This window comes from Bipolaris maydis (genome assembly GCF_028858645.1).
Source record: "Bipolaris maydis strain C4 unplaced genomic scaffold PSV08scaffold_6, whole genome shotgun sequence".
Taxonomy (NCBI): Eukaryota; Fungi; Ascomycota; class Dothideomycetes; order Pleosporales; family Pleosporaceae; genus Bipolaris; species Bipolaris maydis.
Window position 1 is genome coordinate 1,015,808 of NW_027093862.1, and position 26,257 is coordinate 1,042,064.

At 50.6% G+C, this 26,257-nt stretch overlaps 11 protein-coding genes across 11 annotated transcripts; 3 read left to right on the forward strand and 8 right to left on the reverse strand.

The window, feature by feature from the left end:
- Window positions 1-144: 144 nt before the first annotated feature.
- On the reverse strand, window positions 145-2,630 carry PSV08DRAFT_361814 (alkaline-phosphatase-like protein; the record flags this gene model as incomplete). Its single annotated transcript, XM_014226000.2, has 3 exons — window positions 2,101-2,630; window positions 785-2,048; window positions 145-707 (listed from the first exon to the last, which is right to left on the reverse strand). The coding sequence occupies exons 1-3, from the start codon at window positions 2,506-2,508 to the stop codon at window positions 145-147; spliced, it is 2,235 nt and encodes a 744-aa protein (XP_014081475.1). The 5' UTR covers window positions 2,509-2,630.
- A 109-nt stretch (window positions 2,631-2,739) lies between these two features.
- PSV08DRAFT_401478 (uncharacterized protein) lies at window positions 2,740-4,316 on the reverse strand. The gene has a single exon (XM_014226001.2). The coding sequence runs from the start codon at window positions 4,197-4,199 to the stop codon at window positions 2,880-2,882; it is 1,320 nt and encodes a 439-aa protein (XP_014081476.1). The 5' UTR covers window positions 4,200-4,316; the 3' UTR covers window positions 2,740-2,879.
- A 114-nt stretch (window positions 4,317-4,430) lies between these two features.
- On the reverse strand, window positions 4,431-6,457 carry PSV08DRAFT_293936 (eukaryotic translation initiation factor 3 subunit D). Its single transcript, XM_014226002.2, has 3 exons — window positions 6,231-6,457; window positions 4,942-6,172; window positions 4,431-4,892 (listed from the first exon to the last, which is right to left on the reverse strand). Exons 1-3 carry the CDS (start codon window positions 6,436-6,438, stop codon window positions 4,607-4,609), a joined length of 1,725 nt encoding a protein of 574 aa, XP_014081477.1. The 5' UTR covers window positions 6,439-6,457; the 3' UTR covers window positions 4,431-4,606.
- A 283-nt stretch (window positions 6,458-6,740) lies between these two features.
- PSV08DRAFT_293961 (VMA21-like domain-containing protein) lies at window positions 6,741-7,381 on the reverse strand. Its single transcript, XM_014226003.2, has 3 exons — window positions 7,255-7,381; window positions 7,115-7,206; window positions 6,741-7,068 (listed from the first exon to the last, which is right to left on the reverse strand). Exons 1-3 carry the CDS (start codon window positions 7,350-7,352, stop codon window positions 6,935-6,937), a joined length of 324 nt encoding a protein of 107 aa, XP_014081478.1. The 5' UTR covers window positions 7,353-7,381; the 3' UTR covers window positions 6,741-6,934.
- Window positions 7,382-7,769: 388 nt separating this feature from the next.
- Window positions 7,770-11,438, forward strand: PSV08DRAFT_409426 (P-loop containing nucleoside triphosphate hydrolase protein; the record flags this gene model as incomplete). The annotated part of the gene is made up of 2 exons (XM_066093824.1): window positions 7,770-9,850; window positions 9,995-11,438. 2 exons carry the CDS (start codon window positions 7,770-7,772, stop codon window positions 11,322-11,324), a joined length of 3,411 nt encoding a protein of 1,136 aa, XP_065949213.1. The 3' UTR covers window positions 11,325-11,438.
- A 757-nt stretch (window positions 11,439-12,195) lies between these two features.
- On the reverse strand, window positions 12,196-14,260 carry PSV08DRAFT_401482 (uncharacterized protein; the record flags this gene model as incomplete). Its single annotated transcript, XM_014226005.2, has 2 exons — window positions 13,965-14,260; window positions 12,196-13,911 (listed from the first exon to the last, which is right to left on the reverse strand). Exons 1-2 carry the CDS (start codon window positions 14,199-14,201, stop codon window positions 12,199-12,201), a joined length of 1,950 nt encoding a protein of 649 aa, XP_014081480.1. The 5' UTR covers window positions 14,202-14,260.
- Window positions 14,261-14,503: 243 nt separating this feature from the next.
- PSV08DRAFT_293974 (uncharacterized protein) lies at window positions 14,504-17,153 on the reverse strand. Its single transcript, XM_014226006.2, has 7 exons — window positions 16,870-17,153; window positions 16,615-16,813; window positions 15,819-15,890; window positions 15,683-15,770; window positions 15,215-15,628; window positions 14,743-15,078; window positions 14,504-14,692 (listed from the first exon to the last, which is right to left on the reverse strand). The coding sequence occupies exons 2-7, from the start codon at window positions 16,673-16,675 to the stop codon at window positions 14,599-14,601; spliced, it is 1,065 nt and encodes a 354-aa protein (XP_014081481.1). The 5' UTR covers window positions 16,676-16,813; window positions 16,870-17,153; the 3' UTR covers window positions 14,504-14,598.
- A 648-nt stretch (window positions 17,154-17,801) lies between these two features.
- Window positions 17,802-19,190, reverse strand: PSV08DRAFT_361822 (NADP-dependent oxidoreductase domain-containing protein). The gene is made up of 4 exons (XM_014226007.2): window positions 18,826-19,190; window positions 18,733-18,770; window positions 18,582-18,683; window positions 17,802-18,526 (listed from the first exon to the last, which is right to left on the reverse strand). The coding sequence occupies exons 1-4, from the start codon at window positions 19,102-19,104 to the stop codon at window positions 17,929-17,931; spliced, it is 1,017 nt and encodes a 338-aa protein (XP_014081482.1). The 5' UTR covers window positions 19,105-19,190; the 3' UTR covers window positions 17,802-17,928.
- Window positions 19,191-19,980: 790 nt separating this feature from the next.
- Window positions 19,981-21,114, forward strand: PSV08DRAFT_294010 (uncharacterized protein). Its single transcript, XM_014226008.1, has 2 exons — window positions 19,981-20,566; window positions 20,633-21,114. Exons 1-2 carry the CDS (start codon window positions 20,215-20,217, stop codon window positions 20,941-20,943), a joined length of 663 nt encoding a protein of 220 aa, XP_014081483.1. The 5' UTR covers window positions 19,981-20,214; the 3' UTR covers window positions 20,944-21,114.
- A 1,090-nt stretch (window positions 21,115-22,204) lies between these two features.
- PSV08DRAFT_222291 (kinase-like domain-containing protein) lies at window positions 22,205-23,045 on the forward strand (the record flags this gene model as incomplete). The annotated part of the gene is made up of 1 exon (XM_014226009.2): window positions 22,205-23,045. The coding sequence occupies exon 1, from the start codon at window positions 22,242-22,244 to the stop codon at window positions 23,043-23,045; it is 804 nt and encodes a 267-aa protein (XP_014081484.1). The 5' UTR covers window positions 22,205-22,241.
- Window positions 23,046-24,369: 1,324 nt separating this feature from the next.
- PSV08DRAFT_222295 (cytochrome P450) lies at window positions 24,370-26,192 on the reverse strand (the record flags this gene model as incomplete). The annotated part of the gene is made up of 4 exons (XM_014226010.1): window positions 24,370-24,528; window positions 24,587-25,414; window positions 25,467-25,832; window positions 25,887-26,192. 4 exons carry the CDS (start codon window positions 26,190-26,192, stop codon window positions 24,418-24,420), a joined length of 1,611 nt encoding a protein of 536 aa, XP_014081485.1. The 3' UTR covers window positions 24,370-24,417.
- Window positions 26,193-26,257: the final 65 nt, after the last annotated feature.

Here is a 26,257-nt window from a genome sequence, read left to right on the forward strand (position 1 = left end):
AAAGCTACCCCAAAGAAAAAAAAAAGAAAACCAGCCTATTATATGATTATCCATCCCTGACTCCAAGAAAGAGAAACGCCATGTCTAAATCTCGTCAACCAAAGTTTCTTTCCATTCAAAGGAAGGAGAGAAAAAAAGCCAACTTTACACCCCCTTCCCATCCTTGTCACCATCTTTCCCCCCCTTAACATGATCCTGAATAAACTGATCGACCCACTCCTCAATCCCATCCGCCTTATGCGTCAACCACTCCCACCAGCTCTCCTCTCCCTTGTCCTTGTCCTCACCGGCGTTTCCTTCCTTGCCCTCCTCCTCGCCTTTCCCTTTATCCGCTGAACCTCCAGTAGAAGGAGAAGAAGAAGAAGTAGCAGGAGGCGTAGGTCGTGTAGGCGGAGCTTCGTTTTCCAGTGTAGCACCAGTGTCGAGGCCGGATGCGGAGGAGGTGATGCTGGAGAGGGGGTCGAGAAAGGAGGAGGACATGGCGGCGAGGTTTGTGGAGGAAGGAGAAGAAGAAGAGGAAGAAGAAGAAGAAGGGGTTAGGGTGTAGGAGGATACGGGATCCTCAGGGGTTTCGTTTTCGGATGTGTTTGTCGAATCGTTGTCGTTGTGCAGACCGATTGGTTTGAGGGGGAGGCGCAGAGTGCCGTTGTTGGGAGCGGGCTGGAGTTTGATCGAGTCGCAGATTATGTTGTAGACTTCGATGTTTTCTGTTGCGTGGGGTTAGTGCATGGGTTTTTTCTTTCTGTTTGCAAGTCCCCAAGTCTCGATGGATACGGCTACTTACGGAATGGTTCCATCTGGCTACCCGGTTCATGTGGGAATGCTGGGCCTCTGGCTACGAAAATGGCGCGCATGAGTGGGTGCTCATGGTCGTAGCCGTGTAGACCTCGAGGGTGATACACTTCATGGCTCTTCACGGCTTCTTCAACGTTCCAATGGTCTTTTGTAACAATTGCCCAGCCCGTCTTGGGTACTAGCCAGAGAGGAGCTATGCGTTTGTTTCTACTGAAATGGTATCGCTCTGGCATGTTCTCATCGCGGAGATAAACCTCGACATTGGGATTGTCGGCAGTACGGTTTTTGATTTGATTGTATATGCGATGGAGAGCAGAAGGGTCTTTGGGCCGGAGACCGTAGAGAGGCCAGCCATCAGTGTGTGAGAGCTCTGCAGGGTCAACAAGGTCTTCGAGTTGAATAAGACGAGTGGCATCGGTTGTTGCCATGCCGTGGTCAGACACTACTACCACATTAACAATGTTTGTGAGGTTTCGCTCATGGAGGCCTTTGAAAATGTCTCCCATCATGGTATCAACTCGTGTGATGGTTTCCCGGATCTCCGTACTGTTGGGACCATATGTGTGACCATCGCCATCTACATCGGGAACGTACGCAGCAATGAGTTGGGGTCGAGGTGTAAGTGCAGTCGCACCGACATCCTTGGGGCCAGGTAGATCAAGTAAACCCATGATACGATCCACTTTCCTGGATAGAACTTCTGAGCCGTTATATTTGTCAACATACGCAATTTTCTGATCCTGAATGTTGGCTTCGGAGCCTGGCCACATGTGTACTGCTGCTCGGACATTCTGCTTCTCTGCTGTCACCCACAGAGGCTCCCCTCCCCACCAGTGTGACTGTAGACTTTGCGCAGGATGGGTATAATAGAACTCCTCCTTGAGCTCCGGGTCCCAGAATGTGTTGGATACAATCCCATGCGCTTCAGGATACAGGCCAGTCGCGAGCGTGTAATGGTTTGGAAAGGTCACACTGGGGAAACTTGGCAGCATGTACTTGGGCGATATACCCTCTTGTACAAACTGATTGAGTGTGGGCGTAAGGTTGCGGTACAGAAAGTCGGCACGAAAGCCATCGAGGGATATGAGAATTGTGGTAGGCGCAAATAGCGAAGTACCATTCGATACGAGGGCGGCAGCGTCTTTGACATCTTGCGGGGTAGAGAGGTTGTATGCGGTTGCTAGGAGGACGACGAAAAGAACAATTATGGCTATGTATATGCATATCCGACGGCACATGCTCTTTCTCTGTGCCTACACCACTATTAGTTTTCAGGACGCATACAGGGGTGCCCGCCCAACTTACCCTTCGCTGCGATTCATTCGCAAGCAACCGTCGTTCGTCGCTCTCTGAATTTCTTGATATGAAGCTGGTGCTCGAAGCCCCAGTGCCCTCCTCCATGTCATACATGAGGGCGCTGGACTCCTCCTTGCTGCCTTTCCTGCGCGCTTTCGCCTTCTCCTTGACCCATTTCCCAACCTTGACGCCTGAGCCTTTGCGGCCCAAGAAGCCTTTCCTCCCCTGGTTTTGTGTGAGGAGCTTTTCGCGCTCATCTTCCGAGTCTAGTATGTCGTGGTCGTTCTGGGATAGTTCACCCGATGGCCTGCCATTGTAGCCCTCGTCGTCGGAGCTGTGGTCATAAAGCGTGCGTTCGTCGGTACCCGCGTCTGAGCTTGCGGTCCCGTGCAAGTCGTCTTGCGACCGTGTTGCCATGATTGTTTCTTCAAGGGCAATATTCCATGGCTATGCTCGAGGCCAAGATTGCGCAACAGAATCGTGTCCGAGAGTGTAGGTGGTGTCAGCGACCCTTGGGTCTGTTGCTTGGCGTCCGTGTTTCACTTGTGGAAATACCAATCATGGCCATGCATGGACATTTAATTATGTCCAAATGCAATGACAGCTAGCCTGGTGCTTATGATGATCATTGGAGGCAGTAATGAACAATGTGGGGAGGAATTATTTAGCTGCAGAGCGACTTTAATTGCCTGCGCGACATGAGCGCATGCATGTGATGGGTCCTGGACTAAAATCGCTGTCCAACCTATCTAATACCCTGGCACCCTCACCACTATTTATGCAAGTAATCAGGACATCAAGAACACCGCATCTCCATCAGCATCAATCCATTCCAGTCCCGAACCAGATACTTTCCCCTTGGAACAAAGCCACAAGACCAACCATGTATGTTCTACAATCTCTCCCCAGCAGTACAACTTGACTTGGCCCAATGAGCGAGAAGTACGACCTTCTCGGTACAGCATCACGCCCCAGCCGAGTTTTCCACTTGTGACTTGCTCACAGATATTGTTCCAAAATGCCTGCTGAAGCTGTGCGCTCCAGTGCGAACAGCTGATTAACCAGTACCCACGATCATCGGGTTTCGGCTTCTTTCCTATCCGGATTGGCTTGAAACGCTTCGGATTTTGCTGCTTGAGCGCTGCTAGTTGTGGAGTGATTTGAGAAGGCAGAGTACCCGGTCGTGCTGTTGATATCTTGGGTTCTGGTGGATAGACATCGATTTGAAATTTGGAGAAATCTATAGGTGGCGCGACTTGGCTACTGTCTTCAGGGCCTTTTTCCTCGCATGTTGTATGCCATGATGCTGGCGATGATGAATTCAAAGCATCATCTGGATTGACAGCCCTCTGGGATGTTGCAAAAGCATCGGGCTTTGCAGACAGTTTCGCAGTAGGTATAGGTGTCTCTGCTACGCTACTCGCCGCTTTCAAGCGCATACTTCGTCGACGTTCTGGAAACTCCTCTTTTGTATCAGGTGTTGCTGTGACTAACGATTCGATGGTACTATCTTGAATCCGTTCTTCATCCGTATCACTTGCAGGCGTGTCGTCATAGTTCTTCAGATAGCTCTCCTGTAATTGAGTGTGAAGAACTTCAGTAGCCGGTTGCGTGTTCTCAACAAAGCCTAGGTCAACATCGGCCGGAGTACCTGGAACCTTTTCCACTAGCAGATTTCTCTTGGTGGAGCTTGACCTGAGGCTTCTTCGGTATTTCCCATCACGATACGCATGCTCTGATTGAGCAAGTCGACCAAACATGGGCGGCGAATCATCTTTGACTGCATGATCACCGGACCGAACAGTATCATTCTCATGATTCTTGAGTCCATCCAAAGACAAATGTGACGGGAAGCTGCCGTAAGAATCTTTGCTCGTAGACAAGTTGGAAGCGTCCGCGGTGCCTCGGAGTGAACTCCCTTGATCTGGAGCTGTAGCAACATTCAGCCTAGACGAGGCAGATTGATTCACAAAATCAATCTGTCGGGAACTTCCCCGGTGAGATACATCAGCCTCAAATGTAAGATAGGCATCGGCCAAAGACTGGTAGAGCTGGTCGCTTTGTCGCGTAGTTGGGGCAGAGATGTGAACCAACAGTTCATCAATCATAGCTAAGGTCGACCGGATGTAGTTGATACAATCGCATAGCCATGATAATATTGTTGTTGTTCAGTCCATGTGGCACACGCGATGGACAATCCAGAATGTGTAGTTTACATTGAGAATGCAAGTGAAAGGAGGTGCAGGCGTAAGAACTGGGGTAGCTTGGCAACCATGGCCTGTGCACGCCCCCATCTATCGAATCGTAGTTCTCGATACAACGAAGCTTGACCTATTAGGTGACAATTTGTCTCACATTGAAAAAAAAACATTTGTGCTTTCTCGTACAATAAAGACAGCGCGCGTTGAGTGCTGTCATTCAATGACATATCGTCTATCATGCATGTAGTCATAGACCCAACCCTACGGATATCGCTGGAAAGAAAAGAAACATTGCCCACTTGCTCGACACATCTCTACTCATCGTTATCTTCAGTCGGCGCCTGCAGCTCCTCGATATCCTCCTCGTCGAAGGTGTTGAGAGGGACAGAGTACAAGCGGAGAAGAGGCTTGTTGGGGTCCTTGACAAGAACGTACTTGCCATCGTCCATGCGAAGGACCATGTCGACAATGGTACGGACGATAGCCCATCCGTTATTGAGGTTGAGCGCCATCTGGGCGGCAAAGTCGCGGGGCTTGTTGGTGAGCACACCGAGGATGACGTGGTCATTGTTGTTCTTAGGGTTGGCTCGAGATACGAAACTGGACCTCTGTTAGCAATTTCTCGGCAAGAACAATTTGTTAAACATACCCGAGCTTCATGGTGTCAGCCTTGGCGAGAATACTCTGCACAGTCCATCGAGCAAGCTTGCAAGAGTTGTTCTTCATTTCAGTAGCAAGAACAGCACCTCTCTGGCTTGCAAGCTTGGTCCTCCAGTCCAAAGCTCCACCGGCTCCTTGGGCCTTGTTGTCGAATTCGTTGAGCGCCTTGATGGTCAGGTATTGGTCCTCGCCGTTGATATTGTTCTTGACAACAGCGTCAAGCTCAGTTCGGACAATCAGGTGCAGTGGCTCCTCATCCTTGTCCAGGGACAGGTCGAATCGGCGATATCTGTATGCCTTGGACGCTGGCGGGTCGGTCTCGACCTCCTCATTGTAGAAGGGGTGCTCGTGGGGCATGTTGACCTTGTTAGTCTCGGATTCGGTAACGACCTGGAGGGGGAAGACGTTGTTGATGTGTGTGGCTTCGAGCATCAGAGCGCCTGGGCTGTTGATCGAATCCTTGTTGCCCTCGGAAATCTCGAGTGGCGCATCTGCAGCGTTCTCGTTGACAGTGACCATGTCCAGACTTGATCCATCGCGCTTATCAATGAAGACCTTGTTGTCCCTCTTGGTGAAGACCAAATCCCACGAGTAGACGGACTTGGTAGCGCACATGAGCATGGAAAGAATGTTGTCGGTAGCAAAGACAGTAGCCTCGTCTTTGTCGGCAAGCTCCTGCAGAACAGGGTCGCTGGAAGTAGTGACATTGTAGGCGGCACGGTCGAGGACGTTGAGTCTGCGTTCGGAAGTCTTAGCACCGGGCTGCTTGTCGTAACTGCGATCGTAGTAGTAGAGGAAGCCGTATTTGTCAATGTCCTCGCCCTCGTGGGTGTCGAGGTTGAGCTTGCTGAGGCGAGAGAAGTCAATCTCCTCCATGACGCTCCATTCGGGCTTGACCTGCACAGAGGCATCGCGGTTGCGTTGGGGCTTGTCGTCCCTCCAGCCGAAGCGGCGTCCTCCTCTTCCACCACGGCCACCGCGGTTGTCATACTGCTGTCCGCCACGGCCGCCAACACGCTGGAAGGTACCCCGTCCTCCCCGCTGTGCTTGTCCGCCACGCGCACCACCCCGTCCACGGAAAACAGTGCCGCCGCCGCGTCCGAAGCCTCTTCCTCGGGCCGATGTTCGTGTGTTGTCAACAACGGAGAAGGTCGCCTCCTCCTCGGCAGCCTGGATGGCGAAGGGGTTGGTCTGTTGGTTTGCACCGTACACTTGCTGGTCTGTGGAACTTGATTAGCCTCTTGTGATCCTTCTTTCGCGACCCAAATCCCAACGTACCCCGGTAGTTGCGGTTGCCATACTGCTGGCGTCCTCCGCGCTCACGGTCCTTGCCCTCAGTCCAGTCGGCCATGCGACCCAATTTGTCGGCTTTGGAGTAGGGCGCAAAGGGCACGCCATCGAGCATCGTCTCGTTGGAGACTGGGGGACCCCATGCTTGGGTATCGGGGAGCGCGGACACGAGGTCCAGAAGGGATGCTGGAGCCATGTTGTCGAGTCGTGGTTCTGCTGTCACTCACACTTGGTGGCCGCTGCACACGAAATTGCTCGAGGTGGGCTGCCAAGATTACGCCGCTAAGGAAAAGCGAAAGCCCGTACCCCGCGCTAGCACACAGGCCTGCCACTGGCCACTCGCTCTGTCTGGTACCAACTGCACGTGTACTTACTCTAGAAGACTGTAACCTACATCAAGACATGTCACAGCAATTAGAGAGCGTTTGCGATCATATTCAGGAGCTCTGTTTGGCCATCGACTCTCATATCAAATAGCTTCGGTGTGAGACAGCTACACTATGCGCCAAGACTTTTGTTTTTCTTTGGAACTGATAGGCTACTCCTCTTGAGATCAACTGCCCAAGATTGGAACCAAACATGGAATTGCAAACAAAGATATTGAAAGCCGAAAGGGGAACTCGGCGCAGAAAACTCGAGTGGATGGTTTGCCGCTTCGCGCCTCCCTATTGCTCAAAGCACACAACAAGATGCTACATTGTCTTCTTCGACTTCTCGGCCTCTTCTCGCATTTCCTCTTGGTCGTCCTTGAACGCCATAACGACGTATGCAATCAATACAACATTCGCCATGAGTGCTGCAAGACCACCGGCGTATGTTGCGTTGCCTAGACAGAGTCAGCAACCCCCTTGGACGCATGTCCAAGTGCTTACCCTGAAAGACAAAGTTGACGGTAAAGAAGTAGGTGCCAATGGGCAAAGTGATCATAGCAAAAGTGAAGCTCATCAATTTCCAAATAACGGACCTGTCGGCATGAGCCAGTGTGACGTGCAGAGCATCCAAGACAACTCACGTCGGCACCGCCGGTGAAATGTTTGATGGCTCTGGTGCGCTCTTCCCATCGTACTCCAGAGAGGACTTGCCTTCGCCGACAATTCTTCTGGTCGTCATGTTGGTGATGTGTGTAAGTGGTGTTGTGTGGTGTCAACGGTGCATGTAAGTATGCAAGCGACTGGCCCTGGCACAGCCAAAAGCAGTAACGTAATGGGCACACTGGAGGTCCAAGCGCCCAGTTTCTCCCCAACGCGTTGAGTGCTTTCTTCACGCGTAGTAGTCATGTTTTTGGCGATCGCCGCCACTGGTTTTTAATTACCCTCTTTTCCCTTCTTGCTCTTCTGCATAGCACACGCGTACTTACAGCGCCATGCCGGCCGATTTATAGTGCATTGTTCTTTGTCTTAGTTTTGTCCTGTTGAACCCTAGTCGCCAACCCGTCCTCTTCTTCCGTAACTATACGCGAGGCGGCCAAGTCGACGACAGTGCTTTGGCCCCCTTCAACCCGACTCGGTACTGCAGCACTGTCACACAATGTACCGTCGCGACCCCATAGTATCTTCATCACCTCCTCCTCCTGTCGGATCACGCGCTACTTTGCATAGCGACGACGACGACGACCAACAAGATCCTTACGTCACTCAGCCTACGCAAATTCTTGCTGAACACTCGCCCTTCTTCCCAGCGCCTTCTGATACCACCGAACCCACGCAGCCCACACAAATCCTTACACCACGCGCAAACCGAGTCCAACACACAGCCTCCTCGCAGTTGCAAGTCCCCCGCTCGTCTCCCACTATTCAGCGATACTCGTCGCCCATCATGTCGCCAACCCAGTCGCAACGGCCGTATGGAGGCTACAGCAACCCAATGGCACCTCCTGGTACAAGTTTTTTCCCTCCACAAGCCGTTCGTAAGCCAATCGTCGATCTAACATCGGACGATCCCCCTGTCGAACGCGATCCAGACGAAGACGAGTCCGAGTACAGGTCTAACATACCGCTGTCAAAAATCGAGATGGCCTCTATGACGTCGAGAATTGAGGAGACACCACAAAAACCAACGTGGGATCTTTCCGGATTCAAATATAATGGTGACCAGTCACGAAAACGACCGTCTGAAGGACCTGCCTCGAGTTCGCCACCGAAGAGACAAAAGCCCCTCCCTCGGCAAGGAGGACCTTCTCGTGCTCTGCCTGTGGATTTGACTGAAGACTCAAACATGACCTTGGAGGATATAACCGACTTTACCATGCAACGCAACGTAAAGCGGTTGCAGGCTATATATCCCAACCGATCAGTGAAGCAGCTACATGAAGCCCTACTTAAGAAGAAGGGCGAATTTTCAGATGCATGTTCGTACTTGGCAGAAGAGGAATCCGAAGACGAGTTGCTTCGGTCTCCACAGCTTGGAGTGGCCCAAACCAAGTCCATGCCGACTGTAAAGAAGACCGCACAACGTGGTTTGAAGCAGCCTGTCCAATCATTACAGAACAAATATTCAAAATTGGGAGCGACTCAGAACAGTCCTGTAGTGATTGACAGTCCCGAGAAGGAGGCACCAAAACGGAAAGGCAGACTTGTTAGCGGAAGAGATCGCAAGCCGAAGATGGCGTTTTCGTCCTCACCAGAACCCACTCCACGGCCGCAACAACACGCAAAGAAGCAAGCGCCAATTATGGTCTCTTCAGATGAGGATGAGGGTATCGATGCAGAGCTTGTGATTGATGATGACTCAGAAGCAAGCGCAGCCCCAGAGAACAACTTCAGCGACGATGCCTTATTGAACTTCTTCAATACCTGCACTGTGGAGGCCATGGTTGACTTGTCAAGTCACAAGGAAGAAGATATCAAAAAAATATTCAAGGAACGCCCGTTCGCCTCGCTTGATGCTGTTCGAAAAATTCACGTAGACCTTGCACCGGCCGAGAAAGGCAAGAAGAAGGCTCGCAAGCCGCGTATTACAACAGGTGCAAGGCTTGTGGAATCTACTGAAGGCATGTGGAACGCCTACTCGACCATTGACTCGGTAGTCAAACAATGTGAAGCCCTTGGAAAACCAATGGTTGCAGGCATGGCACGATGGGGAATCGACATCTTCGGCGCGTCTACTGAAGAAGGAATGGATGTTACGAGTCTCGATGATAGTGATACCAACTCAGCACGGGATTCCGGCTACCATACACCAAAGAGCAGCACCGGCAGCGATACCGAATCCAAGATCATACGCAAAGCAGCCGGCCGTACCAAGCTGCTCAAACAGCCTTCGATCATGAATGACGACATTGAGCTCAAGGACTATCAGGTCGTCGGTCTTAACTGGCTCAATCTTCTCTGGCAAACTGAGACCTCTGGCATTCTGGCCGACGACATGGGTTTGGGAAAAACCTGCCAAATCATTGCTTTCTTGTCGCATTTGAAAGAAGAGGGTAGCGGAAAACCTGCACTCATTGTTGTACCTGGATCTACTCTAGAGAACTGGTGTCGTGAGTTTGAGCGCTTTTCAAGCTCCATCAACTTCACTCCATACTACGGATCTCAAGCTGAACGTTTCTCGCACCAAGAGAGTATTCACCAGAACATTCGGCAGGGAACGTGCGACGTAATTATCACAACGTACGATCTCACGTTCAGGAAGGAAGATCTCATCTTTTTGAAGAAGTGCAGACCTGAAATCTGCATCTTTGACGAGGGACACATGCTGAAGAATGCCAATACGATTCGATACAAGAGCTTGATGAAGATTCCTACCAAGTGCAGAATTCTGTTGACTGGCACACCGCTGCAGAACAGTCTCCAAGAACTCATGTCGATTCTTGGGTTCTTGATGCCGCAGGTGTTTTACGGTGAACAACAGGAAGAAGTCCAGGAGATGTTGCAAATATTGTTCAAACACAAGGCCAAGACTATGGAGAGCGATTCGCACAGCTCTTTGTTGTCTGCTCAGCGTATCCAGCGTGCTCGTACCATGTTGACGCCCTTTATTCTGAGAAGGAAAAAGGCTCAGGTGCTCAAACACCTGCCGAAGAAGACTTCGCGCGTCGAATACTGTGAGCTCACAGATACACAAAAGACTCTGTACAACGAGCAGTTAGCGAAGCAACGCAAGATTCTCGAGGACAGGGCTGCCGGCATCGCTGTCAAAGATCACGCCAACGTGATGATGAAGCTCCGCCAAGCAGCTATTCACTCCCTACTGTTCCGTCACCGCTATGACAACAACACCATCAGGAAAATGTCCAAGGCGTGCCTCAAAGAAGACATGTTTGCCGAGAGCAACCCAGACATTATATACGAAGAGCTCGAGCTCTACCAAGACTACCAATGCCACCAACTCGCCACCAAGTATCGAGCGCTCAAGAAATTCGAGCTCCAAAACCAGGAATGGATGGACTCGGGCAAAGTCACTGCGCTCCTCGCCCTTCTGAAGAAGTACAAGGAAAACGGCGACCGGGCCTTAGTCTTCAGCCAATTCACCTCCGTCATGGACATCCTCGGCTGGGTATTCGACGATCACGACATCAACTTCATGCGCATGGACGGTTCTACCCCAATTCAAGAACGTCAATCCCTCATGGATATTTTCTACCAAGACGAATCCATCCAGCTCTTCATGATCAGCACCAAGAGCGGCGGCGCAGGCATCAATCTTGCCTGCGCAAACAAAGTCATCATCTTTGACTCGAGCTTCAACCCCCAAGATGACATCCAAGCTGAGAACCGGGCTCACCGTGTTGGTCAGACGAGGGAAGTCGAAGTCGTGAGACTTGTCACTAAGGGGACAGTCGAAGAGCAGATTTATGCCCTGGGCATTAGCAAGTTGGAGCTGGATAAGATGGTTCAGGGCGAAGAAGAGAGCGCGCCGAAAGCTAAGGGGAAGAAGAAGGATGAGCCGGCCGCCGGGGCGGCGCTGAGTAAAGCCGAAGAGGCGGGTATGGCGGCCGTCGAGATGATGATGATGCAGCAGTTGCAGTCGCCGCCTGATGAGAAGACAAAGAAAAAGAGCGCTGCTGACGATGGTGCTACTGCGGATATCAAAGAGCAGTTTCTCTCCGGACTGAAGAGTGCGGGATTGGATGTAGCTGGGTAAAGAAGAAGCCCTTGTCTTTCTAACTCCTTGTGTCTGTGTTTTCTTTTTCTTGTTCTTTGCATCGTTTCTTGATTCCCAACACCAACTAAGCTTTGTAGAATCATGGGTTTTTTTATCAGATAAACGACCTGCCAACTCTGTTTTTTTAACATACATACATGTTATGTTCGAAAACCCACTTTACTGTTTTGTCTCGACAAATGAATTTTAGTTATGCATATGTTTCACACGATGTTTCCACATCCGGACCCTTTTTTCTTCTTTGTACATATGTTTAAAGTTTATACCAATGAGCCAAAGAAAAACAGAGCATTGAGTGAGGGAGGCGTGGCGTTTACAAATACTGTTGCATTTGTGATGAGAAAAAGAAGATAGATTAATGTAGATTCTCAGTTGAACGTTTTCAATTCGAAAACCTTTCTTCCAAACTTGATTTGCCAGTCTTTCAAGTTCCAGTATTCTAGCCGTCACGATTAGGTTAAGAAGGGAGTTTTGTTTCCATGAACCCCCAAAAAAAAAGCTAGATTAAAACAACGTACGGAGAGACTGTAGCGCTAAATAAACTGGAAGTGTAGTAGTAGCTAAGAAAAAAAAGCACTATAAAGATATGGAAAAGAAAAAAAAAGAAGAGAGAAAAGAGAAGAAAGAAGAAGAAGAGGAAAAAAAAGACTTTGTTGTTGGTTGTTAAACATACTCCACCACCACCCGCCTTCCAACAACAACAACCCCTCCCCCCTAACAAGCCCTAAGAAAAAGGCCTATATACAAAGTAAAAGTACACACACACACACACACACACACACACACACACACACACAACGAGCGCGCCCCAAGTCTAGTCCCTTTTACACTGATGACACCCCGGCGTTTTTTCCTATGCTTTAGCGGGGGATTGCTCCTGGGTCTTCTTGGGGTCCTCCCTGTCTTCTTTTACTTCTTCTTCACTGCTTTCCTCTTGGTCAGCGTCGCTATCTTCTTCTTCATTGTCGTCGTCCTCGTCATCCTCTTCATCCTCTTCTTTCTTCTTTGCTGGTACTGCTGCTTTACCCTTTGCTGCTTCGCCCTCTGCTGATTCTTCTTGCTCGCTTTCTTCCTCGTCGCTGTCGTCGTCTTCTTCTTCCTCAGAACTGCTTTCTTTGGTGGCAGCGGCAGCAGCAGTAGCAGCGCCGTCCTTTGTGGCTACAGATGTGCCAGCATTTTTGTCTACCTCCTCATCGTCTTCCTCCTCGGAGCTTTCCTCTTCAGAGTCTTCTTGTTCTTCTTCTTCGCCACTGCCCTCCTTGTCCTCTTCCTCTTTACTGGCTTCTGCCTGCGTAGTGCTTATCGGACCAGCACTCAGTGCGGGGTTCTTGGCGTCGTCATGCATGGAAGGAGGTGTTTGGACGGGCTTCTGTACATCGGATATTTTGGGAATACTCTTTGCTGCAGTTGCTTTCAATGTCTTTGTATCCTTTGGCTTTGCGTCCTTGGATTTGACCGTAGCCTTGCCAGCAGATGCTGATGTCGCAGCCCTGCTGGTTGATGCCGAGGTTGCAGACGTTGCAGTTTTGCTTGTAGATGCAGATGCTGCTTTGGGCTTGGACTTTGGCGCAGCCTTTGGGATTCCAAAGAGACCAGTGGTAGGTTTTCGTGTTGTTGTCGTCGATGTTGATGACGCTTTTGGTATTTTAGAGCCTGTGGTGCTTGCCTTGGTATCCTTTGGTTTGACATCTTTCGATTTAACGTCCTTTGCTTTTGTATCTTTCGCCTTGATGTCCTTGCCCTTGACATCTTTGCTCGCAGCGGGCTTGACTACCGCCTTCACACTCTTCTTTGCCTCGGTCTTTGCTTCAGTCTTTGACCCTGCCTTTGCCACAGTCTTTGCTCCAGTCTTTGGTGTAGCCTTTGCATCAGTCTTTGGTGCAGCCTTTGCCTCAGTCTTTGTTTCAGCTTTGGTCTCGGTCTGTGGTTCAGTCTTTTCTTCGGTTGTCGCCTCAGCTTTTGCCTCGGCCTTCACTTCCACCTCCGATTCTGCCTCCGCTTCTACCTCCGATTCCTCCTTTACATCTTCCTTTGCGTCTTCTTTTGTATCTTCTTTTGTATCTTCTTTTGTATCTTCTTTTGTATCCTCATTTGCATCCGTCTTCGCCGTGGGAGCAGCGGCCTTTGCATCCGCCGCGACGCTGGGTGTAGTCGGTGTGGCAACCTTTGGCGTATCAGGCAGGGGAACGGACCGGGGCGAAAGAACATTCTTCAGTTCTTCCTTCAACGGACTCTTGAGCATAGTAGCAGAAGTCGGGGTGTTCGTCTTCTCGGCCAACAACGGATTTGTAGTCTTGATATTGCCAGGGGTGGGCTTCAATGAAGCTGCCTTCTTTGCTGCCTCAGCACCCAGCTCTCGCAGCGCGAGATTCGTCTCTGGGCTCAGGACCGGGATGTCATCTTCCTTTGCAGCTGCGCTCTTGAGCGATGTGGGCGCGGCGGTGCTGGCGGAGGCTGCCATGGGCGGCGGCCCTGGTTTGGCGGGAAAGGGGGTGAAGGCGGAGGTCACCCCCAGTGCCTCTCTGATCTCGTCGTATTCGTTCCATTCTTCAATCTCCGTAATGCCCTGCGTCAATGTTAATCATCATGCACTGGCTGAACTCTGTCTATTGTACCTACACCTAGCACATATCCTTCTTTGACTATCAGGGGTAGCTTCTTTCCACTTGCTCTCCGCTGGAACAGCTTCTTGGCTAGCTCGTCAGTAGCTGTGTCTACCCCTTTAAATGGAATCTTGTTCGCTCTGAGAATTGTCTCGATTCGCGAAGTGGCAGTGATGATGTGCGAAGACCCGGCGGTCAGGGATGTGAAGAGGTATATGGTCGGGTCATTGTCGTAAACGCTGAGTTCGGTCATGGCTGGAGCTCTGCTGGGGTTGGTGCAGTATGGACGGCTTTAGTGTACAGAATGCGGTTATGTGGAAGGCAGAAAACGTAACGACAGATTAAATAGCACTACGCAGCTTTATGCAAGCCTGGAACAAGTGACAGCAATTGTGTGTTTCACGAGTAAGGTATGCTCGAGGGTCGAGGTGTCGAGCGCGAGCCCCACGTTGGCGCGGCGCGGGGTCTGGCTTGGACCCTGACTCAAAAATAGCCCGCCACATGCACAAGAAAGTCTCCGACGCGTCACCGTTCAAACTACATCATTTCTTTTGCGAAAACATGGCTTGCATTGCTAATCTCTACTTCAACAACATTACTTATTATACGAAAACATGTAGATACTGCTTCTTGTTTCTCGTAAATAGACATTATCCGATAGGCGGAGACCCATTCGAGAATTTGCCAGCAAGGACAGTCGTGAGCGCATCTCTGAGCTCAAACTCCTCAAGGACGGCACCAAATCTATCAAGCATTAGCAAGTGACTAGCAGATACCCGGTACTCGTAACTTACCCGTAGCAGCGGACTTTGGCGAGAAGCTCTCCCTTGATGAGCTCGAAGTCTTCTTTGGACAGATCCCGCAGTTTGTCGTGCTGGAGGATCTTTGCCCAAGCCATGATGGGCGTGATCTCCCCGTCAAGGGGTAGACGATTGCTCAGATCCAGGAGCTTCATCAGATCCGGCATGTTGACATCGGGCATCTGGTGAGGGTACTTCTCCTCGGGGCAGTTTGTGATGTGCGCATCAGGAGGTGCCGTGGCCATGAGGGCGTGGCCGCTAATGTTCTCGTCGGCATCATGGGCGCGTACCATTAGGAACTGCATGTGGTCCATACAAGGTCGTTCGAGCCTGTCCGACACATCTTGTCAGAGCATGTCTTGTTAAGATCAAAGAGAAACGTACGAGATTTGAAAGAAATAAGGCAGAAAAGACGTAAGCGCATTACTGCTGGGGTGGAGGAGAAAGATAGGGCGTTCGGTCGTACGTTAAAACGAAATCTATGCCAATCTGGTCATAGTCCAGCCCTTGAGGCTGGTGATGGTGCTGCTGCTGCTGGGCTTGATGCTGCAGAGTCAAGGGCTGACTGCTCATGCCATCGTGAGATGCCGAACCGCGTGTTGGTGGTGAGGTATAGCCAGTAGAGGCTGAACCCGGTCCATAGCCTGACACACTACCTGTTGAACTTCCGTACGTGGAGCTTCCAACTTGGGCCATGCCGTTGGAGGGCCGACCCTGAAGGTCAAAGGCGATGCCATGCGCCATGAGCAGCTCTCGGAGTCGCCTGTTCTCTTCGGCGTAGGCATCACGTTCACGCGAAGTAGCGGCGAATGTGTCTTTGAGACGGATGACCTCCTGTTCGAGAGCCTTGATATACAGCTCTTTTCTTTCACGGTGCGTTCTTGCAAACAAGTCAGCATGGAATTTAGAGTATGCATGGCTTTGCCGAGGTTACCTTTGCGCTTGGCGATTCAGCTCTTGTCTCCGTGTCAAGGCAGGTTTGCTGTCGGGCTTGGGACCCCTTCTCTTTGGCGGCTGTCCATCTTGTTTAATTAGCAATTTTGCGTGAGAGCAGGGAGACATGGACGAACCTCGGGTTGTCTTCTTGTCGGTTAAGCTCTTGAAGAAGCCAAATTGGGCTAGAGGACTCTTTGATTCGCTGCCTATGGATTGCCATTGCCCTGTACTCTCCACGTCCGGCGCGAAAGCAGCCAAGCTACCTCTCCTGCTACCTCCCATGCTTCCCATGCTCATCTCCGACAGACACTCAGAAGGTCTTCGGGAGGCAGCAGGAGAAGGGTAGTCGGTTGCAGCGCCGGCAGGAGGGTAAGTGGGCGCCATGGTTAGCATGTGCGCATTAGGCCAGGACATAAAGCGCTGATGCGACATTGCGTCTATAGATTAAAAGTTGACGAAGGTAATAAAAAACAAGGAGAATCGTTCTGTATGCGTTCTGTATGCGTATGTGTACCGAGCTTGGATGCGGGGAAGGGAAGCGTTGTATGGCCATGTATATGTAGCGTCCTCGAAGCCTTGTATCCGACTTAGGCAGGTAAAAATTCGTCAAGCGGCATGTCGTTCATGCATCGTTGCCAATGGCCGGCACATAGGACAGCCGTGAGGCTCGACTGGACGCTTATACCGACGTGGGAATGGCGGGCTTGACCGAGACTCAATCTGTCTCTGCAGCGCCCGTTTAAGGTGTGGAGCAGAGATGGAAAGGGAATGGAAGCATAGGCGGCCAATCACGAGGCTGAGGGTCCGCGTGCCAAGACCAGGATACAGGAGGCGCGAAGCCGAGACAAAACACAACCAACGTCAAAGAGGAGGGTCTTATTAAAGCGCGCCGCACCAGATGAAGGCAGAAAAAAAAAAAGGCAAACTTACCACTCCCGTTGAAATGACTCGAGTCACCGACCGAGGGGTCGGTCTTGATGGTGGCGGCCATACTATGTGTGCTGCATGGATCGGCACCAGGTGCAGTTTGGCAGCGGCGAATCCAAGAGTATCTTGTCTGCGAGCGGTCCGAAGGCTGCTTCGACGCTTTTGGCGGAGGAGCGTGGGTGGTGTGGAGAGTAGAGGCACACTAGTTGTCGACGTCTGTCAGCCCTCACGCAATCCCTGTGCGCATCCGAAACATACACACAGTCGTCCGATACTGCTTGCGACGGCAGACGGGGGTTCGCAAAAGGTCAGGCTCGCGCCCAAGGCGTCGCTGTCTGATACTCGAGCACGCGTGCCCAAGGCTTGCCGTTGGCTTCCGGATGCTGCTGAGGCGCACAGCCGACGAAGGAGGGCGCGGCGGGCTGTAGCCACGAGGTGGAGCGGTCGTGGGCGTGGGCGAGTAGTGGGTGAGGCAATTGAGACGTGCGATGTGCCCTTGGCGTCGCAGGCACGGAGAAGCTGGTGTAGCACGGCAGAGGACGGAGGATCTCAGGGCGACGACGGCTGAGAACAACTCTTACACTTGTGGTGCGATGTCGACGGTAGTTTAGTACCAATTCGCCCGCACAGCAATGCGCTACCCACCCAAGCTGATCGGCGCGAGGGCACAGGCCCGCCCATGGATTTGGAAGACGAAGCGGCCAATGCACGGCGACAAGCCGACAGCAGCGTCTGGCCGAGCCATCAGCCCATGCCCGCGGGGGCATAGTCGAGGGCCAGCCGCCCCGTCTCGACTGATGTCTAGTGCATCGTCACTGTCCAGGTACGGCTCTGGCCTCCATGTCCATTGCCTGCATAGGGGCTCGAGCTAACCCGTCCTCGCCCTCTGTGTCCAGGTGGCGCGCTGCCACGGTCATGGCCATGGCCACATGCATCCCCGCGGCACGGCGCCAGAGAAACCATCACGTCCCAAACACATCCACCTACCCTACCCACCAAAGGCCGTGACCATGGGTTCGCTTGTCAAGTAGCCGTCATACAAGAGCAACTAGTCTTGGCCACCACAAGTAGACACCCCCGAAGCACTTCGGACATGCTACTTGCCTATTGTGGATGTAGCCCTCAACTCTCTGCCTCGGGTCCGTCTTCACGGTAACTTTGCTATTTGTGTGAGTGTGTGTGAGTGTGTGTGTGCGAGGTGGCAAGGTTACGTGCATATTTCTATCTACTTGGTCTTGGCCTGGCCTGATGTGACCATGACACCTCATCAAGCTCAAGAGCATGACTCTGAGGCTTAGGGTACTATCATGTTACTACTTACGGCTTGTTGGCAAGGATCTTCTCAATCTCCTCCAAGACCTCCGGAGTCAACTTGGGCAGCAGCTTCAGGGCAGCACAGTTGTCTTTGATCTGTTCGGGCTTCGATGCTCCAAGAATGACGGTGCTAACGTTGGGGTTGCTTGCGGCCCAGGCAAGCGCCAGTTGCGTCGTGTTGCCTCCAAGCTTCTCTGCAATCTTGGTGAGCTCCTTGACCTTCTTGATCTTGGCCTGTCCCTCTTCACTCTTGAGTTCCTCAATCGTCTTCTTGAAGAACTCGGAGTTGGTTGCGAAGCGGCTGTCCTCGGGGATACCGTCGTTGTACTTGCCCGTAAGCATGCCACTTGCCAGGGGGCTCCAGATGGTGGTACCGTACTGGTACTTCTTGTACAGTGGAGCGTACTCTTTCTCGAACCTTTCACGGTGGAAAGCATTGTACTGCGGCTGCTCGACGACTGGTGCAATGAGGTGATACTTCTCTGCAATGTCGCACGCCTCTTGAATCTGCTCTGCAGACCACTCAGAAGTGCCCCAGTAGTAGGCCATGTTCATGTTGATTGTCTGGGTGAAAGCCTCGACTATCTCCTTCATCGGTACACTAGAAGAAGCACATTAGGAGGCGCACTTGACCAAAAAGGCGCGTCATTACATACTCCGGGTCGAAGCGATGAGCAAAGACAATGTCGACGTAGGAGTGGTCAAGTCGCTTCAGCGAGCTCTTCAAACCCTCGACAATGTGCTTCTTAGACAAACCCCTGCATACTGGTTAGCCGAGAAGCAAACACGAGATTGGGGTCCACTTGCCTGGTGTTGGGCTCCTGCCTCCGTGTTCCAAAAAAGACCTGTCAATCAAACAGGTCAGTCTGAACCATGGGATGGTGCTGCAGACGGCGCTACCTTTGTTGACAAAACATACTCGTCACGCGGCCATTGCAGCTCCTTGAAGGCCTTGCCCATTTCGATTTCACACTCTCCAGCCGCATAGACCTCGGCTGTGTCGAAGAAGTTGATTCCGTGGTTCCAGGCCTCCTCCATGCAGTCCTTGACGATGGAGCCCTTCTGGGTTCCTCCGTACGTCAACCAGCCGCCAAGGGACAGGACAGAGACCTTGAGGCCGGCAGGGCCCAGGCGCCTGAACTGCATGTCCTTTGGGTCGAATTTGGTTTCTACGGGCATCTTGGGAGAGTGTTGAGGGTGTGTAGTTGGTGGGAAGAGGAGGCTTCAGAGTGTGGAGGTGTCGATTGCGGGCGGTGGACGGCCATGAGGGGCAAGAGATTGGAGAGCATTTGGTGGGGCAGGGCCGCGGGACGGGGTAATGATGTCACGAGCTATGCACAAGAGGCAGCTGCCGACAGGAGTATGTACTTAGGTAAGGAAGAGCTGGCCAGGCCAGGAGTACGCCTCCGCTTGGGTGAGCCGCGGCCCGCTGGCCAGAGGCACCGACGCCGACACGGACAGCGATGCAGACAGCTGAGCGAGGCCTCACACATTACTAACCACGCAGCCGTCGCGCATAGACTTGGCGCTCCAAAGGAGAGAAGGCGCGCAAGGCGCAGGGCGTCAAGTCAGTGGCTTGCAGGTGGCGCAGTAGCACGCGCGCCCGCGTCCAGCCAGATCAGGCCGCCTGAGACAACATGAAGGGCCGTCAGCACGATGCAATTATGCCCCGCTGCCAGCCAGCCGTGCGCCGTCTGCTGAACCTACACAGGATGTCCTATGTTGCACAATGGCCTTGCAATTTTACTGGCAGTGGTGCTAGAGTCGATTTTGACAGTTGTTGAATGGCATTGGCAAAGGCTTGTCGCCGTCTGTTTCACGTTTCGAAACACGCCGACCAGCTGAACGGCACTCGTCCAATCACCAGCCCACAACGCCTGGTCACGTGCCCTGCCATCGCGCCCAATGCAAATGATTGGCCGTGGCGGCTCGCTGATCCGTGGTTACGCCTTACACATCTCCTGAAGGGCACATGGAGGAGGACGCCTGAAAGAAGCAGTCCACAGCGTGCACCGCCCTATATCTTGGGCGTTTGCTTCCTCATCACACTGCCTCATTGTCCGTCCTTGGTTCTTTATTTAGCCATTCATTTTCTGCGGGGCAGAAGAACAGACCATTCACGCCTATTCTGTTAAGAGGCATTGTATTCCATTCTTTTTTCTACATAACACAACCATTTCAACCACTCACTCACCCACCCACTCACTCTACCGTTGCCTATTTATTCGTACCCGGGTTTCCATTACAACCACCAAGAATTTACTTTCAACACCAACCACCACCATCAACATGGGCTTCAAGAAGAACCTTTTCTGTGCCGGCGCTTTCGCCCTTGGCGCCCTTGCCGCACCCCTGCCTGACTGCCCGGATCGCGCCCCAGCTACTGGTGGACCTGCAGCCCTGACTGCGGCCACGCTGATCGCCATCGCACCCAATACCGAATCCTGCGCAGGTGCAGACTTCCCGGAGGAGTGTGCAGATGCCTCAACGGCCGCCACTGCATTGACCAAGGCATTCAACACCTACAACATCACCTCAAAGGGAGAGCAGGCTGCAATCATCGCCTACGAACTTTTCGAGAGCGGCGATTTCAAGTACAACAAGAACCACTACCCCGGTCGCCCCGGTCAGGGAACAAGGAGTAAGCAACAACCACCCATGTCAATATTCAAACAACAAGTATACTAACCACTCACCCTTTTTTTAGTGATGGCTATGCCAAACTACGTCGAAAAGTACGCTACCAGTGTCGCTGGCGCCGATGCTGTTTCAAAGGCCAAGGCTGCAGGAGGCGACGCCGGTCTGGTAGCCGTGCTTGCCCTCGTCAACAGCGACGACGAGAAGAGCTTCGGCAGTGCAGCCTGGTTCGTCAGCACAGTCTGCAGCGCTGAAATACGCGCTGGCCTTGCTGCTGCCACCAAGGACGGCTGGGACAAGTTCCTGAGCGACTGCGTCGAGACGCCCGCCGACCCTGCCCGCGACCCTGCCTGGACCGCTGCTATTGCAAACATCAAGTAAAATGGCTATATGCTAGACTTTGTTCTTGGCCTTACTGGATTTTTCTGTAGCTTGATGCCTTCACCCCTTTTCTCTTCTCCTTTGAATACTTTACCATTATGTATCTTGTCGCTTTTCCAAAATATGTATATGTATATGACAATTCACAATTGAGACGCTTTCATGACTCCATTTGTTTACTCATTTACCCCATGCTTGCAATATACTATGTTCAATCTCAAGGTCAAGTACGCTTATATGTTGTGTGATAATCGTTGTGTTGACTATAGAGTAGTTTCTCAGCAGTGGCTGGATAATGTCGATCCACGCGTGCCAGGACGCACGGTCTAACGGAACGCTTCCCTAGTATTCTCTAATATAGATAAGTATAACACGCATCTATTCTACAGCTTTTATTCTTCTGGTAAGTTAGTTAACGTGCGTCCCTTCGTGACGGAACAACCGGTGTAGCGGAACACTATTTCTTAAGCGAGTAGATAAGAGGAGGAAACACTTATAGAAACATGTTCGAAATCTCTTATTATTTTTACTTGCATACATCCTACACATAACTAATACTCAGATAGAAAAATACGCAGTGGCAATAAGCCCAGCTTTGTCATCTGAAATATACTTACGTACGTGACCGCTGGCTTGGTTAATTATGTGACATGTTCTTCTGGCACGGTCTATTAGTCTTTAGTCTTTAGTCTTTGTTCTACTATTAGCGATTCGTAAATCTGCAGAAAATGCCTAGCTAGGACAAGCACCGAGTCTGGAACCCCTACCACCATACAGCTCTATCATCGATGCCGTGGCGCTTCTTATAGTGTCGCAGCCTATGTAAGGCTGAACTAACAAGCCACGGTAACAGCAACAAGAACAGGCAATAGCTATACGCCACATATGAATGGAGATGGTAGATATCGAGAATAATGCTGGTCAATTGCATCGCACTTTCGCATGCGACACAGTTACAATACTATACTACTATCTAAGGCGGAAAACCTTCCTAATGTGCTACTAATAGGCTACGGAACCATGACTGCTAAGTGGAGCCAATTTATGCGCGTTGCCGCGCTGGTCGGTGTTGCAAATCAACGAGGCAGAACTTATTAGTCAACTATCTATGAATAGTTAAGCAAAGTTCATGAAAAGTCAAAAGTGATTGCTAAGAGTGTCTATGGCTAAGGTAGACGCTCCTATTAATTAGCGCCGGCTTTACTATTTTCCGCGCTGCCTACTACTGGTTTCGTCCTTAATCAAGGAGCTATCACCATGTACTACTAAACGTCCCGCCTAACCCAGAAACTTGCGCTATGAAAACCCGTCACCCCATTTTTTCATCTCTCGAATTACTTTTTATTAAATTTCTGGAAACGCTACGAACGCCCCGTGAAGCCCGTTTTGAAATCAAGCCACTGGATACGAGAGGGTATCTTGCCGCTGGAGGATCAGGAGTGGTTTATGGCATAGACGCTAAAAGCGTTCGAAAAGAGTTTTATGAAGATGAAGCACGCAGGGTAGAGTGTGAAGTGTATGAGCGGCTCGGGACACACCCTCGTATCGCTAAATTGCTGGAAGTACGAGAGGATGGCTCTCTGATTCTTGAGCGAGGCACGTCGCTTCGAAAAATACTCGAAGGCCGCCCTGCACAAGAGATACCGATACAAACAAAAGTCAAGTGGTTGAAAGACGCAGCCAAAGGCTATTTATATTTACACAGCCTGAAAATTATTCACGCCGATGTTGGGTGGCACAACTGGATCCTGACAGCAGAGCAGCGTGTAAAGTTGATTGACTTTGAAGGCTGCAGTGTTGATGGGAAAGATTCACGTTCTTGCTACGAATGGTTCAGCAATAGCCGAATCACGTCTGGGGTGAGTGAACAAACAGATATGTTCGCTTTTGGCTGTGCTGTTTATGAGCTTGTTACAGGGAAGCCACCACACTATGAGCAAATAACATGCCAAGACCGCTCCATTCGAGTTGATGAGCTATATGCTAATGGAGAATATCCTGACGTGACACATCTTCCTCTTTGTAATCTAATACAAAATTGCTGGAGTGGAGCCATGGGCTCCATGGCTGAGATTGTTCGGGAACTCGAGGCATTTCATTGAAGTGTTTAAATGGAGAGTGTCCTTATAGCTTGCTTGTCCTTTTTCATACCTATTGAGACGGGTTCTGCTACTCCCAAGATATTCAACCCTCTCACAGCACCCACTTCAAAATTATACCCTCCTATGAGGTTCCCTTGGAACGGTCGTAGTATTCTTTCTTTGAGACTACGACCAGCTTGGCGGCCATCGTCTAATGCGTGACGGTTCTCTGCGTAGGTGAGCATTCAGCCAATGAGCATAGTAATGTCGATTTGTCACTAGCAAGGCGAGTTAGTGCATGTAGTAGAAACAAAGTGGACGCTCATTCAGTCGAGCGTAGGAAAATCATCACCTTTTACAGATTATTTTAATTTTAATAGTTATATAAGATCTTAAAGATAAAAGGCTACAAATGATGTGTAAAAGTGTATCTGGGTTCGCTTTCGCCTTTCATGTTCAGATTTCAAGGTTTAGATTTGTAAATCGTTCGTTAGTAATTTATTTGTTACTATTCTAATTTACCTAGTGATAGTGCCTTATATGTAAGTATCCTAATAGCGTTCCGCATACATATAAAACTATCGGTATCCAGATTTTTCACAATCAATTAGCAGTGTTAAGAAAAAGGTCGACGACATGTCGGTTTCGTGCCAAGAAGCCTTACTGGACATGCGCAAGGCTTGGTGTAAGTGGTCTTGAATAGACGAGACGTCGAGGTAGACTGCTCGCTTACAACCTGTTAGCACAGGTGCTCTATATGTGCCAAACTGACGCGGGGGGATGCGTGAATAGCCTGCAGAGGCCGTTGCGGCCGTTGGAGGGTGTGCTTCCAGTCCTTTGTGACGATAATTCCAAAAAAAATTAAGTTCTCGCTATTTGTCGTGTTTTCGGTTGGGACATCGTTGGACGGCATCAGCAGTAGGCTCACTCCCTCGTAAACTACGTTATTTAGCTGGTTCAGCGATCGAGATTAGTATGTCAGCATTGCTAATTGGTGCATCAGATACAGAGGTACCAGGCCATATGGCGATCACGCACAAATCAGTTCACCGACAAGCCCCCACTACTGGCGAGTAGGCTTAGACGATTCTATTAAATACTTACACGTATATAGAAGCGATAGATGCGTTGCGATAGATAGAACTAGGAATGCTTCCTGCTGTTACTCGTAACAGGGGCATAGGATGGAGGAATAGATGATCTAGAAGCGGAAGAGGGCTAACGCGTGCTATTCTATATCTGGCGAGAGGAGGCAGTTGCGCTACAACAAAAGTAAAGGCAAAAGTAAAGGCAAAGGTGTGTTCTCTCTTTACCAAGTAGGAAAGTGGGGCGGATGAGGGGTTTGATCGTGGGATTGTTATATTGTATTTCTCTATTAAAGATGTACATATCTTTATGCTGGTGTAACCAATTTACGGTCTGTAAACTTGACCTTGAGTTCCACTGGCCTGACAAACCAGCCGTTGCGGAAACGGGCTTCACGAGATCCTTCTTCCAATTCAAGCTTGAGGGGGCAAGTTAGTCATTGGCGTACAACAACGCAGGAAACGTTTCGTACTCACCTCGAATCTTCGAAGAACTGCTGGAATGAGCTTGTAAACTTCCATCATACCAATGTGTTTTCCGAGGCACACGCGTGGTCCTTTGCCAAAACTCATAATATAATAATCCATGTCTTTGATTCGAGCGATTTCTGCCTCTCGGTCTTTGGAGGGATCCACAAGCCAGCGCTCTGGCACGAAATCATCAAGGTTATCGCCGAAAATATCTGTCCGACGGTGGATAACCCATGCATTGCACCCGACAATCGTTCCTCCTTTGATAAACTCACCGTCGATGAGCACTCCCTCTGGTGGCACGACTCTCTCGAACGGCAATCCTGGGGCGGGGTGGAGGCGAAAGGCTTCTTTGATACAGGCATCAAGGTAGGGAAGGCCCTGGCTCTCCTGCCACGTGACTGTTCCTGCTACATTATCTTTGAAGTGACCTTGCAATGCTTTTTGATCGAGTTCTTCATAAACCTTTTCCAAGCATCGGGGGTTTCTCAGAAGCGAGCCGAAAACACCACTCATTGATACGGCTGCAGGCTCGGATCCGGCAAACGCCATGGACACGCACATAGTAACGACAAGCTGATCGTTGAAAAAGTCTGGCCTGTCATGTTTGGCCTGGATGAACTTGGAGAGGAAGTCCTGTGGCATATTCGTATCGTTTCTTTGCCAAGCAAGATTTTCTTTTGAAAAGACAGTCCCAGAAGGATGCCGTTCGGCAAGGCGGGCTCTCGCAAAGCTTGCGACAGGATATGAAGAGTCGATCAGTCCGTACTTAGCTGCAAGGAGCTTGATTGGATTCTTTTTCCACAATTTGTCTAGAACAGGAATCTGCCCTACCTTTTGCTGTTGTTAGTCTGGTACATAAACGACAACATAAATTCCTACGTACCACAGCAGCATAGTCGAATAGGGCTGAGTTTCCCTTGACGATTCCCTCAATATCATAGTTGCTCTCCAAAAAGCCATGCCTTTTAGAGTAAACCAGTTCACCGATTACGTCAAAAGTGTAGAATTGGAGCCACTGGTAGAAGTCGCAATATTTACCAGTATTCGAAAATCGTTCTTGTGTCTGGTGGAGAAACACGTCGTTCACAGAGTCGAAGATAGGCTCATACTGCATTTGAGCTGACATGGAAAAGACGCTATTAACGCTGCGCTTCAACTGGGAGTGATATTCTTCCGACTGCGTGCTAAATAGTGTTGGTAGCTTCTTTCCCTCCTTTGAGGTTGCCATCTGTACGGGGTAAAAGTCTGACTAGCCAGGATTTAGCATGAGAGATGGACCAGAAAGAATAGCAAGTGAGTATACCTTGGTGAAGCCTTTACCCAAAGCGTATATGGCTTTGACAGATTTCGGATTGGAAAAGGATAGGCAGTTTGGCCCAAGGCGGACGATATCCCCATATTTGTTGTGCAAATCTATATGCCACTGTTCGGGTCGTCTCTGCCATGCTTTGAAAAACCTGTACCAGTCGGTGAAGGCGCACAGCAACGGTCCTGGATGCCTGTTCAAGTCTCGATTATAGTAGTTGCGGGCTAGATAAATGAACACAGAAAACACGAAAGCCAGAGGCAAGTACTGGTTCAGCGTGCGAGCGAAAATGTCTGTGAGCATGGTGGAAAGTGCTTCTGCTTCTACATACGATGTGATGAAGCGATCTAGTGGTCCGATTTATACAT

Coding starts and splice junctions, on each gene's coding strand:
- PSV08DRAFT_401478 (XM_014226001.2), bottom strand. CDS start 4,199: ATGATTGATGAACTGTTGGTTCACATCTCTGCCCCAACTACGCGACAA.
- PSV08DRAFT_293936 (XM_014226002.2), bottom strand. CDS start 6,438: ATGGCTCCAGCATCCCTTCTGGACCTCGTGTCCGCGCTCCCCGATACC. Junction 6,173..6,230: donor TGGCAACCGCAACTACCGGG/GTACGTTGGGAT, acceptor CAAGTTCCACAG/ACCAGCAAGTGTACGGTGCA. Junction 4,893..4,941: donor GCTGACACCATGAAGCTCGG/GTATGTTTAACA, acceptor ACAGAGGTCCAG/TTTCGTATCTCGAGCCAACC.
- PSV08DRAFT_293961 (XM_014226003.2), bottom strand. CDS start 7,352: ATGACGACCAGAAGAATTGTCGGCGAAGGCAAGTCCTCTCTGGAGTAC. Junction 7,207..7,254: donor ATTTCACCGGCGGTGCCGAC/GTGAGTTGTCTT, acceptor TCATGCCGACAG/GTCCGTTATTTGGAAATTGA. Junction 7,069..7,114: donor CGTCAACTTTGTCTTTCAGG/GTAAGCACTTGG, acceptor GACTCTGTCTAG/GCAACGCAACATACGCCGGT.
- PSV08DRAFT_293974 (XM_014226006.2), bottom strand. CDS start 16,675: ATGGCCGCCACCATCAAGACCGACCCCTCGGTCGGTGACTCGAGTCAT. Junction 15,771..15,818: donor CGACAAGAAGACAACCCGAG/GTTCGTCCATGT, acceptor TAATTAAACAAG/ATGGACAGCCGCCAAAGAGA. Junction 14,693..14,742: donor GCCAAAGTCCGCTGCTACGG/GTAAGTTACGAG, acceptor AATGCTTGATAG/ATTTGGTGCCGTCCTTGAGG.
- PSV08DRAFT_361822 (XM_014226007.2), bottom strand. CDS start 19,104: ATGCCCGTAGAAACCAAATTCGACCCAAAGGACATGCAGTTCAGGCGC. Junction 18,684..18,732: donor AGGCAGGAGCCCAACACCAG/GCAAGTGGACCC, acceptor ACCAGTATGCAG/GGGTTTGTCTAAGAAGCACA. Junction 18,527..18,581: donor GCTCATCGCTTCGACCCGGA/GTATGTAATGAC, acceptor TGCTTCTTCTAG/TGTACCGATGAAGGAGATAG.
- PSV08DRAFT_294010 (XM_014226008.1), top strand. CDS start 20,215: ATGGGCTTCAAGAAGAACCTTTTCTGTGCCGGCGCTTTCGCCCTTGGC. Junction 20,567..20,632: donor CCCCGGTCAGGGAACAAGGA/GTAAGCAACAAC, acceptor CCCTTTTTTTAG/TGATGGCTATGCCAAACTAC.